At 42.8% G+C, this 16,944-nt stretch overlaps 1 protein-coding gene and 1 long non-coding RNA gene across 3 annotated transcripts in view; one reads left to right on the forward strand and one right to left on the reverse strand.

The window, feature by feature from the left end:
* LOC103243476 (uncharacterized) overlaps positions 1-16,944 on the reverse strand; it is a 338,326-nt gene that overhangs the window by 215,068 nt on the left and 106,314 nt on the right. For both annotated transcript variants that reach the window (XR_012088911.1, XR_012088910.1), the window contains one exon: positions 9,577-9,742. This is a non-coding gene — a long non-coding RNA (uncharacterized lncRNA). The remainder of the gene's footprint in view (positions 1-9,576; positions 9,743-16,944) is intronic.
* On the forward strand, positions 415-15,332 carry KRT23 (keratin 23). The gene is made up of 8 exons (XM_008012762.3): positions 415-1,702; positions 6,578-6,660; positions 7,909-8,065; positions 9,394-9,555; positions 9,641-9,763; positions 12,440-12,660; positions 13,507-13,538; positions 14,942-15,332. Exons 1-8 carry the CDS (start codon positions 1,307-1,309, stop codon positions 15,034-15,036), a joined length of 1,269 nt encoding a protein of 422 aa, XP_008010953.2. The 5' UTR covers positions 415-1,306; the 3' UTR covers positions 15,037-15,332.

Below are 16,944 nucleotides of genomic sequence, written 5' to 3' on the forward strand. Positions count from 1 at the left end.
CTACATAAAGAGTTGTTAGGATTCAATAAAAAATATAAAAGAGCTACATCAACTGGCAAGTCCAATTCTTATGAAAGAGAAGTGTGGTACAGGACCTGCCAAGATTCAACCCCAGATAACAGTGCTATGTAGAGAAAGACTCTAGCCCCAGCTCTGCCACTAACCTCCCCACCACCACAGGCCTCAGCTTTCCTCATCTGTCTGATTAGTGGCTTGGAACTAGACAGGCTAGAAGCCCTTCCTGTGCTGGTATTTTTATTTGTAAGTCCCCTTTAAATCTAGCTGCCAGTAACTAGCACGTGGCTCCCGCCCCCAGACTGCTTCTTTATTCATTCCTAACCTTTACCTTGGCAGATGAAATATAAGATTCATCAACCACATTTGACAGCCTATGGCAGGTTTCCTATTTTCCATCGTCCCTCTGCAGGTCACAGACACACAGAACCCAGCCGTGGCAGGCTCAGCCAGGGTCCGGGGCTGCCCACAACGGCTGCATTCCTCCCCCAGGGCCAGGGGAAGTCCTGAGCGCAGGCCAGGGTTGTTTGGTTTTGAGGTGTGCTGGGATGAAAGGCACCCTGGAAGTGGAAGGTTCGGTCATTCATTAATTAATTATATCTATAATTGAGGGTTTGTTCTTAAGAGCGAGTCCTTTGAAAGTACTTTCCTTCAAACAGTGACTGTCACAGAGGCATCAGATATTCACCATCTTCTCAACTGCCTCAGCACAGCGGCCTTTATTCCAGGACCCGAGATCCTGTTCTGAGCTGGCTCTCCCTTCTCAGGCTCACTCACCCTCCCTTTAGAGGTGGAGCTTACTGGGGGTGGAAAAACGTGTGTGTGTCTCTGTTGTTTAATGTCTGTTTTTTTGCGTTTTTGTTTGTTTGTTTGTTTTTTAAGGAAATCTATACTACAACGAATATGCTTTCTTTTGGGTGTACTTTAACCTAACCCTTTCCAGGTAAATGAACAATGGAAAAACTTCCCAGCAAGATTAGAAAGATACCTGAGCCTAACACCCGCCTGATGTCGTGCGCCACACCTCCGGTTACCAGGGGAAGGGAGGAAGCAAACTGTCACACTGATGTGGCTCTAAACAACAACAGTGTGCGAAGGCCCGGGGCACTGTGGGATTGACCAAGAGGAAACACAGGTTGCACAATGATACGATCTTGTCGGTACAATTGTCAGAGAAGGGAACTCCCACAGCAAAGGCCATAAAACCATCCAGGGCGGTCTGGGGCGGCTCAGTTCTGCGGCACCAGGGAGTGCAACAGAGCCCAGCCCCATCCCAAACACAGATGGGACCATGAACTCCACACGCAGCTTCAGCCAGACCCCCTCGGCCTCCTTCCACGGCACCGGAGATGGCTGGGGCCGGCCCAGGAGCTTCCCCAGGGCTCCCACCGTCCACGGCGGTGCAGGGGGAACCCGCATCTCCCTGTCCTTCACCACGCGGAGCTGCCCACCCGCTGGAGGGTCTTGGGGTTCTGGAAGAAGCAGCCCCCTCCTAGGCGGAAATGGGAAGGCCACCCTGCAGAATCTCAACGACCGCCTGGCCTCCTACCTGGAGAAGGTTCGCGCCCTGGAGGAGGCCAACATGAAGCTGGAAAGCCGCATCCTGAAGTGGCACCAGCAGAGAGATCCTGGCAGTAAGAAAGATTATTCCCAGTATGAGGAAAACATCACACACCTGCAGGAGCAGGTAAGAGACTGGGTAACCCGGGAGCTCCAGGTGGGGCTGCTTTGCCTGGGAACCCTCGGGAGGAGTAATCAGTCCAGAAGACAATTTCCAGGAAAATGGCAACAGCGCTTGAAGTAATGGTGCACAAAGGTTTTGGGGGATGTTTTCTTAGTATACCTTAAATTTGGAGTTGGAATCGTCTGTTCTGTATAATTAATCTTCTGTCCCTGGATAATGTAGCAAAAGAAGGCAGCAAAAATGACAGAAGTGCTGCAGACTGTTTCGAAAATGAGACTACCTGATTTCTCACACACCAAAAACATCTTTAAAATGTGAGGCAACCAGCTGCTGTTTAGTGTCACTTATGACGCAACGATGTCATAGAAATGATAAGGGCCAGTATTCGTGCTGCATGCTCAGTGCACCAGGGATAAGAGAGTGTTTACCTTCTCATTACCTCAGTTCTGCTCCACCTCAAATTTTTTTGAACAATGTGGTTATCCGTCGACAAAAGGCTGTTAGACTATTTTGAACATTACACCTAAAAGCTGTCACCACCCCAGCCCATAGGTCACCATGACATCCCTAGACATTTCCGCTTGTGGGTTGGTTGAAGATAAAGTTGCTCACAGTTCTGAGAATGGCATACCACTAGAAACAATAATAATAAAATGAGCATAATTTTTAGAACCTGAGAGTTGGGGTGGCTATAAAGACCCTCTTCAAAAAAAACTAACTCCGTAACCAATCCCCAAAAAAACGAAGCACACACCTTCCGGGATGTCTCACAACATTAGCTAGAAGTAGAAGGAATCCAATCATCTTATAGGTTATTTTTTAAAGCTATCTAACTCCCCTCTTATATAAAGCAATCCCAGAAAATTCTCTGTAAGACCATGATTTAACCTCCCCTAGAAAGAGTATCACAAGTTTCCAATATTTATACCATATCATTTCACAACGCTCAGTCATCCTTGCTTGAATGTAGGAAGGACCAGTGAAGATAATATAAATCTGTCCTTGTAATGAACCCTAATTATTGAATAATCAACCTAATAACTGACTGTAATTACCTTAACTATATAGTGCATGGTTGCCTTTATGAAAAAAAAAAACAGGGTGACTCAACAGTCCTCATCATGTTTTTTTGTTTAGTAAAGTTGCTTTGGTTGTAGAAAGGAGGAATTGAAGACTTTTGCAAATGGAGAGCAAAGGGAGACCATGACTCCCAAAAGAAATACAAGGTTAGAACCGGTCAAATAATTTACGAGCTAGCAGAAGAGATTTAACCAAAAAAAAAAAGGAGGAAAGGGAGGGAAATGTTTATTGAGCACTTACTATGAACATAGGCATCCTGCTGAATATTTAATACACATATCAACACCACCCAAGAGCATTCTGCAATGATGGAAATGTTCCATATTATTTTATTTGATTCTGCAAGAACCCTGTAAGGAAATGGAAACTTAGAAAAACCTGAAATAGCCATCCAAAGCCATCAGCAAGAAGCAGAGGTGGGATTCTAACTCAGGTCTGTTTCCAGTAGTCCCATAAATTTCACTACAGTGTGGTGCTGCCCAACCCACCTCATACAAAAAAATGACACTTAGTATGAATAAAGATAATGCATTATACTTGCCTCATTAACCACACAACACATATTTCATACACATTATCTCATTTAATCCTCACAACTGTGTGGGGCAGGTATTTTTATTCTCAATTTATAGATAAGGAGACAGAGACCTAATTGTTGTCTAAATCCTTTGGAACAGAACTGAGAAAAGTAAGTAGGTGCAATTTGGGGTTGGGGAGCAACCTGCCCACCCTTCAGAAGACCTGGAATTCTGGGTTCTGAGATTAAATAGGAAACTTCTTTGGCTTTGAATTTCATTCTTTTCTGGATTTTTACGTCTAACACTGTTTTCTCTACATTTGAAGAAAGCAACGCTTTAAAGTTGAGATTGTCTATCTACCCCAAACTCCCTCATTTGAAGATGAGAAAACAGAGGTGCAAGGAGGTCCCACAGTTACCTGAGGCTTATGCTTCCTGGATCTTGGTGAAATGCTCTGAGTGGATACAGCTCTCCCGAACCCTCACTTTAAGTGTATTAAATGTCACTCAAAAAGTTGGTAAGAAGTTGAGTTTAAAAATTAATTCAATCCTTTTGAAATCCAGAATTGGACATAGTCACAGGAGTATCATAAATAAAACACCTTGAATGATTCTCAGTCGGACTATATTTGGCATTTTGGTTTACAGTCAAATATTCTATTTCCTCTCCCTGGTAGGAGATCAAACATCCTGAAGCAACAATGTTGCACGAATATACCAACTTGCTTTTAAAAGCGCGGTGGCTCACGCCTGTAATCCCAGCACTTTGGGAGGCCGAGGCGGGCGGATCACAAGGTCAGGAGATCGAGACCATGGTGAAACCCCGTCTCTACTAAAAAATAGAAAAAAATTAGCCGGGCGCAGTGGCGGGCGCCTGTAGTCCCAGCTACTCAGGAGGCTGAGGCAGGAGAATGGCGTGAACCCGGGAGGCGGAGCTTGCAGTGAGCCGAGATTGCGCCACTGCACTCCAGCCTGGGCGACAGAGCGAGACTCCGTCTCAAAAAAAAAAAAAAAGAATTAACTCAGGGCCTTCAGGAGAATCTGGAATGTGCTCTATATCAAGTATATTTCAGAATTCACATTTGAGTGCTATGAGAATGATAGCTGGGGAAATCAGACACTTGAGGTGGACTTTGCAACGGATAAATTACCAATTTAACTCAGAAAAGCTAAATAAGCCCATAGACAGTATTTTTGATTTTCTGATTCTCTGGATGTAGGTTAACACCTCATAGTATGTGTCAAATAGAAGTAGAAAACCTCAGTGCACAAGTAAGGGTTACCCCACAATGGTGCCCAGGCTCTTTGGGATAGAGCTACTTTTCATTTTGCATGAGCTTACGTAATGCAAAGAATAATTGGTCTGGAGGGAGAAGTATTGGTAAGAATGCCCCTAAGCAGCACTGTGGAGAGGAGAACAGTAAATAACTAAAAGTATCCTTTTTTATAGCAAGGGAAGAGGCCATAGTACCACTTGGAATCCCACAAGGGGAAAAAGAATGAGGCAGAAGCAGCCAGCTGGCTATGTCCCACCATGAACAGAAAAAGTCTGAGCAGGCATCTCAGCATATAGAACCTGGAGATGCTCGCAGTGTAGTCAGTGACTCTACAAAAGTGCTAGATTTTTAAAAAGAAAAGTGTATTTTTTTACTTTTTTCTGGACTAATTCAGTTTCGACCAATTTTTCACTGTCTATAATATGCCAAGAATATGCTATTTGACATTATTTGACATACTCTCTTCTAATTCTCATAACTCTTTGATGAAGTAACTATTACTATTGCTATTTTATGGATGAAGAAACTGAGACTCAGCCAAGTTCACCCAGCCAGTAAGTGTGGAGCAGGATCCCAGGCCCTGCTCCTTGCGTTCCAGACCCAGCATTTGTGCCATCTCTAAATCCTGCTATTGTGCATTCATGATACCAAATTCCATGGGATCAGTGGAGCTTTAAACAGGACAAGATTTTTAAAAGGTGCCTTTGTATTGAAGTGTAACTTTGTCCTAAGAAAATGCTTTCTAAATAAAGGAATGAGCTATATAAATATAATGGGAGTTACCCAGGATTCTCTGACTCCAACGAAATTACAGAAATTTAGACCTAAGACCTCTAAGGTCCTCTGTCTCTAGTGCAGACTCTTTATTTGACAACGGATGAAACTGAGGCCTGGAGAATAGAGTGATGCAGCCTGATGCATCCACTTGGATTATCAAGAACAGAGCCAGAACCAAAAAAAAACCTCCAGGTTTCTAGTCCAGCACAACACTTGGTGTAAAAGCATTATTACACTTTTGACAACGAGACGTCTTCTACCCTAAAGACAGTGACATACATTGAATGTGAGCCATTTCTCTGACTATAACGTATCTACAAGTGTTTATAAATCATAAATGTATACACGATTGCTCGAGTCAGTGCTTTCAATAATATTTTTATTTTTAAAGTTAAAAAAAATTATACGAACATCTAGTGAAAGTCTTTAACTGGAGGCCTTACCACTACTAAAACTTATTAGGCATGTTCCTTAGATGGTAAGGAATTATTTCAGTTAATATTTTAATAGCTACAATGAGAGCATTCTCGTCCCAGAGTAAGTTGCAATGACATAAACACATCTACAAGTTATGTGTATGGCTATAGTAACTTCGGGCAAAAAAAAAAAATTGTGTTCTGTGATGACTATTACAAAATACATTGAATATTAGTGTTAGCTTTGCTCAGTAACACTGATTAGAAACATGAATGCTATCACAAGTAAGAATTATGTTCATCTAAAATAATAATTTTTGTACTTTTGGAGGGCTGAACTAATTAAAAGTAATGGCAAAAATCACTTTTTCACCAACCAAACACAATAAGAAAAGGATCAGAACCTAAAGTCCTTTAAACATCTTCAGCTGTGGATGAGCTTAATTAAGCAAAATGCTATGACATGTCCATAACCTAAAAAGTTAGAAGGCATTTTGAATAATTACTGTCCTTCCCCTTCCTATATCATTGTTTCAGCAGTTGCATCAGTCCAAGCCTGTCAAAACTCCATGTAAAAAGAAGAAAGGCAGTAACACTGACTGCAGATCATATTCTTACTTTAAAATCATTCTGCTTTGCACCTAGTATGTGCTCACTAAGCATTTACTGACTCGGTCATTCATTGTTCCACTGCCAGAACAAGAAGTGGTCTGTACTAACAAGTCAAATATTCAGGAAGCTAAAGGACAGACATGCAGTGGTCATGTGTGGGTGTGTCCAAGCAAGATAACCTTTTGTGCATGTTTTACAGATAGTGGATGGTAAGATGACCAATGCTCAGATTATCCTTCTCATTGACAATGCCAGGATGGCAGTGGATGACTTCAACCTCAAGTAAGTTCCTTCTTCACAGTGTTGTTTGGGTTTTTGTTTGTTTGCTTTACAAAAGAAAAATTCGGCCGGGCGCGGTGGCTCACACCTGTAATCCCAGCACTTTGGGAGGCCAAGGCAGACGGATCACGAGGTTAAGAGATCGAGACCATCCTGGCCAACATGGTGAAACCCCATCTCTACTAAAATACAAAAATTAGCTGGGCATGGTGGCGCATGCCTGTAGTCCCAGCTGCTCAGGAGGCTGAGGCAGGAGAATCACTTGAACCCAGGAGATGGACGTTGCAGTGAGCCGAAATCGCGCCACTGCACTCCAGCCTGGCAACAGAGTGAGACTCTGTCTCAAAAAAAAAAAAGGAAAACTTGTCTTGCCATTACCTGGAACTAAAATCTTATATGAAAAGGCATAGCAACAGCAAATGCACTGTGTGTTACTTGAATGAACCTTAGTTTAAACAAACCAGATATAAAGCACATGTTATAGTATGGGGAAATTTGAATATGAATCAAGAATTAGATGATATTAAAGGGTTGTTATTAATGTTTAGGTGTAGTGTTATGTTTATTTTATTTATTTACTTATTTATTTATTTATTTATTTTTGAGACAGGCTGGAGTGTAGTGGCGCGATCTTGGCTCACTGCAACCTCCGCCTCTCAGGTTCAAGCAATTCTCCTGCCTCAGCCTCCCAAGTAGCTGGGACTACAGGTGTGCGCCACCACGCCCAGCTAATTTTTATATTTTTAGTAGAGACAGCGTTTCACCATGTTGGCCAGGACGGTCTCAATCTCTTGGCCTCATGATCTGCCCGCCTCAGCCTCCCAAAGTACTGGGATTACAGGCATGAGCCACCGTGCCCAGCCTGTTTATTTTAAAATATATTTTTCTTAAAAGATGCATCCTGAAGTATTTAGTCTTAAAATGTCATCACGTCTATAATCTGCTTTGAAATACTTCAGCAATGAAATAGGCAAAGTAAATATGGCAAAACATTCACGGTTGCTAAATATAGGTGATGGGTATGTGACTGTTTATTATCCTGTTCTCCCTGCTCAATTTAAAAGTTGGCATTGAGTCACCATCATGGAAAAGTGTAGCATGAAACTGACATACAAAAGACATCCTATATGTATTCATCATCTGTCTTTAAACCTAACAAGTAAAAGATTCACTTCTAAATGAAAATGAATCCTTTCAAAAACCATGACCTTCCAACAAACGGGTGCACTCTTCTCTTCCTTCTCATCAAAGGTATGAAAATGAACACTCCTTTAAGAGAGACTTGGAAATTGAAGTCGAGGGCCTCCGAAGGACCTTAGACAACCTGACCATTGTCACAACAGATCTAGAACAGGAGGTGGAGGGAATGAGGAAGGAGCTCATTCTCATGAAGAAGCGCCATGAACAGGTAGGACTCCCCAGGAACTCCTGGTAATGAACACAGCTCTTAGCATGAACATCTCAGGCTGATTCGACAGCTACAGAAGAAACCACCACCTGGATGCCAATCCCCTTGTCCTTCGCCCTAAATAGTCATTAGAAAAACATACAAATATCTAAAGTTTCTCATTTCAAGGTTAGCTACTCACATGTCAAATACAACAACCAAAATGCAATCATAATTAATGATGAATTGGTCAACAGTTTTGTTAACACACAATGTTTACCTAGATGTGCTTGTTAATATGTTACTATAAGAATCAATGTGTGAGACTGGACTTCCATCATTGGCCCAATGTTCAGCAAATTAGGGGACAATATAATGAAAAGAGTCTGCTACCAACCAAGACAAGTATGATGTGGGACAAAACTAAAGAATCCTAATTTCCAGAAGCATTTAACTGACTTTTAGAGTTACCATCCACCACAAGTCCTCGAGACTCTGATAAAATGATAGAAAAACAGTTCCCATGGTAGGAAAACAAAATTGCTTCTGAACATCAAAGAGCCCAGTTTCTGAATAGCTGGTTAGACAATAATTGTTAATTAAATCTTTCCTGTGGCTGCTTGGTTTTCATGAAATCCTATGGGCGTCAGCCCCACAGGGTCACAAGGCATTGAGATTTTGAAAGCCTCTACCCCTTCTTTCTGCCGTTTGCCTCTTGAACGGCTTCCCGAAAGCTTTAGCCTATAGCCTGGAAGGTTCTGCTGCCTAACTATGTTGTCACTTCAGCAATCCACATCTGCCGAACAGGACTTTACACACTATGGAAGCATAATTCTTTCTGAAATATTTTCAACCACGGATCAAGTCAGTAATCATGGAGGCTATTTAATTACCTGCCTTATGATTTTTTTTTTTTTTTTTTTTTTTTTTTTTTTTGAGATAGGTCTCACTCTGTCACCCAGGCTGGAGTGCAGTGGCGCAATCTCAGCTCACTGCAGCCTCCACCTGCCAAGTTCAAGGGATTCTCCTGCCTCAGCCTCCCAAGTAGCTGGGATTACAGGCATGCACCACCACACCCAGCTAATTTTTTGTATTTTTAGTAAAGATGGGGTTTCACCATGCTGGTCAGGTTGGTCTCAAAGATATTCTTTAGTTTATAAAATTATTAGAGATAAAAGTATACAATGTTTTATCATCAACAAGTAACATTTGAGAAACCAAACCAGCCACAGTGGAGCAACCACATAATCAGAATGTTTAAAAGATCCATTGACCACTGCCAATCAACATGGCAATCCAGCCTTCAGATTATCAAACCCAGTTCATTTCCTTTCTCTGTTATTAAACAGGAAATGGAGAAGCATCATGTGCCAAGGGACTTCAGTGTCAATGTGAAGGTGGATACAGGTCCCAAGGAAGATCTGATTAAGGTCCTGGAGGATATGAGACAGGAATATGAGCTTATAATAAAGAAGAAGCATCGAGACTTGGACACTTGGTATAAAGAACAGGTAAAAGAAAGATGCACAAACTTCCCAAAGGTTGCATTTCCATGAGGTCCCAATGCTGATGCCTTTGCCTTGCTTGGTCCTACAGTCTGCAGCCATGTCCCAGGAGGCAGCCAGTCCAGCTGCCGTGCAGAGCAGACAAGGTGACATCCACGAGCTGAAGCGCACGTTCCAGGCCCTGGAGATTGACCTGCAGGCACAGTACAGCACGGTGAGTCGAGGCTGGGAAAATGCTGGGTCCCACACTACCTCCTCCATGAAGCCTTCTGAGACCTCTCTCCCAGGCCCTGACCCTCAGCTCCCTTGGCACACCTCTCACTTTCCACTTTCCATCCAAATTGTTTATGATGAGAAACATAATAAAGGGCTACCATGTATTGAGTGTCCAGATGGTGCCAGGCGTTGTGCTAAGTAGTTCATGATATTAAATGTCATTAATCCTTACAGCAACTTTTCCAGATAGGTCTTAGTGTCCCCATTTTAGAGATGAGGAAACCAAAACTCCAACAGTAAAATAAATTGGCCAAGGTCACACAGCTAGTAAGTGACTGGTGGTGAAACCATGTGATTTACTTGGAGGAGGGGGGATTCTAGACCCTCATAATTTCTATCAGTGCCCTCTCCACTTACAACCAGGCTACCCCCCTCAAACCCTGATATAGAGAAATTCCAGTGCCAACATGGTAGGTGGCAGATCCAGGCCTGGCTCACTCCAAAGCACTGCCCTATTCATTTAGGTATGTGTCTTATCACCCAGAAAACTCTTAAGTTCTTGTGTCCAAGTCATTTCTATCATCTTCACAGTTTAGAAAAATGCTTAGCATGTGTCATAAGCATTCAAAATGTATGAAGGTCTATCATTTGATTCCCAGTATACCCTACTGAGTCTTCTAATCATTCATCCTTATAACTGCCAAGTGCGATTCTACCCTCAGTCTTGAGAAGCAATGATTTGTTCATTTACGTGGCAGGTGCACTTGGGTAAATGACCGCTGTGTTTTATGCATCCGTGATGGTGAACAGACACTGCAAATGTGCACTGTAGAGATCATGAGTACAAAAATAATTATAGTGTCTTGCAGCTTTCAAAACATTTTAACATACAGTATTTCACAATGGCCCTGTGAAACAGACGAGGCATGTATACCCATTTTCATGCATTCTACTATCTGACACCAATTCTTAGCACTGAGGATCTTTTAACGAAGGAGTTTATATTCTAGTAGAAGTGACAGATACTAAATGTGCAAATCATCAAAATGCATATGTTAGATGGAGAAAATTGCTACAGAGATGAAGCAGAGGAGGAGGGCAGACGCACCAGGGTGAAAAGCTGCTATCTTAAACAAGGCGGTCAGGAAAGGTTTTCCTGTTAGAGTGGCAGTGAGCAAAGAGGTGAGGAGGTGCTTGATGTGGTGATGGGATGTGTTCCAGGAGGAAGGAACAGCAAGTGCAAAAGCGACAAGGCCCAAGTGTGTCTGATGAGTTGGAGAAGCAGCAGGGAAGTCCATGTGGCTGCAGTGAATGAACGACGGGAAGAAGAAAGGACAGAAGAGGAGGGGAAGAGAGGGGAAGAGGGAGCAAGAGAGGGTGAGGCCGTGGGGTCCCAACAGAGCCAGACTGTGCAGGACTTTGTAGGCTACCTTGGAGGGCGTTCAAGAGGAACAGCAGGTACAGACCACTCTTTGAGGAGCTTTGCTGTAGCTGAAGGAGAGCAGAGAAATTGGACGATAGCTGAAGGCAGATATGGGTTTAAGAAAGATACATTTTAAGGTAGGAGGAATTATTCTATTTGAAAGCTGGTGGGAATAATCCAGTAGAGAGGAGAACACTGATGATGCAAGGAGGCCGGCAACTGCCGAGATGACTGGAGCACAGACAGCTCAGGCAAAAGAACACAAGGAAGCCAGCACCCGCACGCAGATTCAAGCATGTGCGTGGGAGCAATGGCGGGAGCAGTGGGCGGTCTCTCCCGATTGCTTTCGTTTCATCAATGAAATTAGGAAGCAAGGCCATGGATTTAGAGGAAGGATGGGAAGGCCAGAGGAGAGGGAACAAAATAACCCCCTGGGAGAGTAGGAGAGTGGCCGACCAGGGAAATGTGCTCTAACCACCAGGGAGCATGAACGGCCCCCCTGAAAATTAGCAGCCACGATAAAGGGAGAGTATTCAGCACAGTTATGAGATTCTCTTTAAGGTTAAAATTATGCACTTCAGAAAAGCAGGTGTTACATGCAAACAGAACTGGGCCTTGAACTCAGTGCTCCATATTCTAGTTCAGAAACTTCATTTGGCAGCTGTTAGAATTTCCTCAAAAAATGACATTTCTTTTTTACCATCATCATAATCAAAAAGCATTGCTTGAGACTAGGGATGCCAGATTTACCAAATTAAAATATAGGACACTCAGTTTAGTTGGAATTTCAAATAAAAAAACAATTTTTTTTTTTAGTATATGCAGGTGGAGCAATATTTTGGACATAGTTACACTAAAAAATTACTCATTGCTCATCTGAAATTCAAATTTAACTAGACGTTCTCTATTTTATCTGGCATCCCTAATTGAGACCCTTCTCCGAAGATACAAAGAGATAGCAGTCCCAGTTGCTGTCGCTCTTTGGGAGTTTTCAATCTGGTCAAAGATAAAATGTAAGGAGTTAAAGAACAGTTCACAGCAAAGCAATGGACTTCAGAAGTCCCAGCATCACTCAACTCCTGACTGCCCAAGTCCCAAACCTGTAAGTCAGCCTACTTCTCACCTTGGTATCCTCAGCAGCTACCAAGACACCTAGCCAACTGGTCAGCATCTGCTAAGTACTCAACAGTCACCTGTTATTGACTCAATCAAGCCATCAGTTAATTAACACAAGATCATTTCCTCTTTCAGAAATCTGCTTTGGAAAACATGTTATCTGAGACCCAGTCTCGGTACTCCTCCAAGCTCCAGGACATGCAAGAGATCATCTCCCACTACGAGGAGGAACTGATGCAGCTACGCCACGACCTGGAGCGGCAGAACAATGAATACCAAGTGCTGCTGGGCATCAAAACCCACCTGGAGAAGGAAATCACCACGTACCGACGGCTCCTGGAGGGAGAGAGCGAAGGGTAAGGCAAAGGCTGGCATGACAGGAGCATGCAAGAGGCATCCAGCTCCTGTGGGTATATGTGTGCATCTTTGGGTTCTGTTAGCAAGAGTCACTCTAGAAAAAGAAAAGTTGTGTTGAGCTTCTCCAGAAGATACCTATAGTCAGTTGGATTTCACTAAGCAGCAAGTGTAATTAATCAACTAATACTCACAGGACACTAAGATTTGCAGTCAGAAGAGTTAAGGTCTCTAGAAGGAAACAATTCAAAAGGTTTTGGCCATCGTGTTTCCCAGTAGGAATGCACCCAATTTTGGCTCCAAAAAAAAGAAGGCAGGGGGAATGTGTTAGTCCACTAGCCAAAAAAAAAAAAGATGCATAAGAGATACAGATGTCTAGACTTTCAATCTGATATTTCTGGCCACCCCAGGAAATAACAACAGCTGGCCATGTAAAGGACATGTATATTCTATGACCTGAAAGGAAGGGATAGAAGTTTTATAAAAATACATAAATAAAACATCGCCGGACCAAACTCTGAACAGCCTGAGAAGCTCAGGGGTCTCAGGCTTGAGACCTGACCCTGGCAGGCATCCTAGAGGAAACCAAGCTTGCAGCTGGCTGAAAAGAGGCTATGGTTTGTGGACTTCCCCTGACTCCAGGGTTAGCAGGAGGCAGTACCCAATGGCTTCTGCATCCTGTCCGGCTCTCCCATGAACCTATGACCGTGAGACTACTAAGCTTAGACAATTATCCTCATTAAAGAGTTGAGGATTTACAAGCAAGCAAAGGAAGTTAGTCCATCCTGAGAAGTTGTTATGATCGTTGCTAATACTAAAGTGAGCTTTAACCTTTATCACTTTTATAGGACGATGGAAGAATCAAAGTCGAGCATGAAAGGTAAAAGAATTTCCTTCATTGTTTGAATCTCTATTTTTAAGAAATTAGCATGGTTATCCATGTTGTAGTAGTCATAATCCTTAGTGTACTCCCAAATGTCTTGGGTTCAAAATTTATTTCACTCCCAAACAGGAATTTTCAGTTAACAAATTAGCTAATACAAAATGATGTAAGCTCCCATTATCATCCTTAATATATATAAAAGCAAGCGGTAAAAAAGATTAAAATGATAATTAATAGTATTATGTCTCTATTAAGTAATGGAATCGGTTAGTCAGTTTACTAAACCCCTAGAAAATTAAGAGGCAAAGATTTCATGTCATTTCTCAGATGATTCTGTTGAACACTCGTGTTCCATGAGATTTGAATAGTGAATTATGAACACTGTGTTCTATGGCCAGATGAGGTTAGAAATACTGTGTGCCATGATCCTCTTCTTGAACAGTCCTGTTGTGCCGTTCAGTATGTTAAAGATGGAACAGGTACTGCTCTGAAGGGGAAAAGGAACAAGAAAGAGGAAGAAACAACAAAAGTTTAACTTTGTTTCACCCAGTATTCCCAAACACCTTTGACCTGGAAACATGCTTTCTCAGATTACCTTTAATATCTCACAGAAAAGTTCCAGGAGGCTGTAGTCTGCGACAAGTGGCACTTTCTGATTAGTTTGCGATAGATCTATACTAAGGCACTGGAGATTCAAAGAATCAGTTGGAGTAATCATCACAGAACAGCTGGTCTAACTGCTACCCATCTACAAAATAAGACAAGGGTCTTTGAGCCTCCCTTCACACATATCCTAGGATGGGGAACCCATACTTGATGGGCTGGCCCCATTGGAGAGGTTTTAATTTAACAAAATTCTCCCTTGTAATTTTATTAATGATTTCAATTCTTCCCTGTGGTCTAGAATTGGTTTATTGATGTTTCAACAGGCACTTATTCAAATAAGTTATATATTTGAAAACTGCCACAGTAAGCATCCCTGGCTTCTCACCCATTCCTCATGTGGCATGCTTTCTAGACCTTAAAATGAGGTACCCTGAATAGCACTAAGTGCTCTGTAAGCTCAAGGAATCTGTGCAGCGCTACAAAGCCCACAGGCAGAGAAAGAACTCCTCAAGTGCTTGTGGTCAGAGACTAGGTTCCATATGAGGCACACCTATGATGAAGGCTTCACCTCCAGAAGGTGACACTGTTCAGAGACCCTCATTTCCTGGAGAGTGGGAGAAAATCCCTCCTTGGGGAAATCCCTTTTGCCTGCAGCAGAGCCCGCCATATTGCTTAGTGGTCGTTTTGGAAGGCACTGAGAGCCTTCAGGGGCTGACAGCAGGGAACTGAAAATGAGTACAGTTCAGATGGTGGAGGAAGCATGGCAGTGACATCTTCCGTGCTCTTTTTCTCAGTGTCTGCAACTCCAAAGATCAAGGCCATAACCCAGGAGACCGTCAACGGAAGATTAGTTCTTTGTCAAGTGAATGAGATACAAAAGCATGCATGAAACCAGTGAAAGTTTCTGCCTATTGTAAAATCTATTTTCCCCCAAGGAAAGTCCTTGCCCAGACACCAATGAGTTCTAAAAGATATCTTTGGAGTTATCAGACTCAGAAACTTGTATTATTTTTTTCTGTAACATTCTACAATCTCACCAGACTTCTCATAATGCTCTTAATATATTGCACTTTTCGAATCAAAGTGTGATTTTATGGGTGTAAAGCTCTACTTTCCTACTGCAGCCTTCAGATTCTCATCATTGTGCATCTATTTTGTAGCCAATAAAACTCCTCACTAGCTGCATCGTGTCTTTTTTTTAATATCATAAGGCAAAACAGCACCTCAGTGTTTCATCCTAACAAGGGGTTCTCAAAACATTGTCCATGGAAGATCCAGAGAAATCTCCAGATATCAGACATCAGACATGTTCACAGCAGCCAGACGCTGGGCAGAATTGTCACCCTGTAGCCAGGCAACCTAGAAATGAGTCATGGGTCATGAGGCTCTCCACAATCCACACTTCTGCCAGCAGGAAGGGAAGGGAGGAAACAGAGAAAGGGAGGCCGAGAAAGCCTCACTGGGAGTGTGAGATGACCAAAAAGTATGCTATCTCACTTTTAAAAAGGAAAAAACTGAAGGGCCTAAAAGAGTAACTCTCTTTTAGGCTACTCTAAGCTAGAAAAGGAGATTAAGGAAAAAAAAAAAATTCTCATTACAGACAGATACTAAGGCTCTAAAAGGGGAAGTAACTCATCCAAAATCCAAATTGCAAATACTAGGATCCAGAATATCATGCCATATTAGTCTGTTCTCACGCTGCTAATAAAGACATACCCGAGACTGGGTAATTTATAAAGGAAAGAGGCTTAATTGACTCGCATGGGGACATGGCTGGGGAGGCCTCACAATCATGATGGAGGGCAAAGGGGAAGCAAGACACATCTGACATGGCAGCAGGCAAGAGTGCTTGTGCAGGAGAACTCCCCTCTATAAAACCATCAGATCTCTGCCGGGCGTGGTGGCTCACACCTGTAATCCCAGCACTTTGGGAGGCCGAGGTGGGCAGATCACCTGAGGTCAGGAGTTCGAGACCAGCCTGGCCAATATGGTAAAACCCCGTCTCTACTAAAATAGAAAAATTAGCTGGGCGTGGTGGCAGGCACCTGTAATGCCAGCTACTCGGGAGGCTGAGACAGGAGAATTGCTTGAACCCAGGAGGCTTAGGTTGCAGTGAGCCAAGATCGCACCACTACACTCCAGCCTGGGTAACAAGAGTGAGACTCCGTCTCAAAAAAAAAAAAAAAAAAAAAAAAATCAGATCTTGTGAGACTTATTCACTATCAGGAGAACAGCGCATGGGAAAGACCCGCCCCCGTGTTTCAATTACCTCCTACTGGGTCCCTCCCACGACACATAGGAATTATGGGATCTGCAATTCAAGATGAGAATTGGGTGGGGACACAGCAAAACCACATCACATGCTGAGCTGTAGCAGGTGAGTAAACCACTGAGACTACGAACCTCTGTCCTCTGAAGAAGATGCCATTTTCTCAGATTTAGGAGTGTGGGCCCCTGTTCTGAGACTGGTGCAAAGGAGCACTGCTGGAGAAAAGGAAGGGGGGAAATCCACATATCCACTAAGACATCGTCAGAATACTGCACATGGAATTATAGGATATTAACCATTTAAGAGACTGTAGGCACAGGATAGTCAAAATCTCCCATTTTACAGGCAAATCAACGGAGGCCCAGAGCAGTGAAGGCAATTACCCAAACACTCACTGGATCGGTGCAGCTGGATCTAGATCCAGGTCTCTTGACTCCTTTAACAGCTGTTAAACCAAAAATGGGTGTGATTTAGTCCCATTGTCATCTGATACATTGGCAATGCCCTGCATATTTTTTGTCTCTATGC

The sequence above is a fragment of the Chlorocebus sabaeus genome, chromosome 16, assembly GCF_047675955.1.
Source record: "Chlorocebus sabaeus isolate Y175 chromosome 16, mChlSab1.0.hap1, whole genome shotgun sequence".
NCBI classification, from domain to species: domain Eukaryota; kingdom Metazoa; phylum Chordata; class Mammalia; order Primates; family Cercopithecidae; genus Chlorocebus; species Chlorocebus sabaeus.

Excerpts from the sequence above, each read along its gene's own strand:
- KRT23 (XM_008012762.3), top strand. The coding sequence starts at position 1,307 with ATGAACTCCACACGCAGCTTCAGCCAGACCCCCTCGGCCTCCTTCCAC. Across the intron at positions 6,661-7,908 it reads GTGGATGACTTCAACCTCAA|GTATGAAAATGAACACTCCT; the intron begins GTAAGTTCCTTC and ends TTCTCATCAAAG. Across the intron at positions 9,556-9,640 it reads ACACTTGGTATAAAGAACAG|TCTGCAGCCATGTCCCAGGA; the intron begins GTAAAAGAAAGA and ends TTGGTCCTACAG.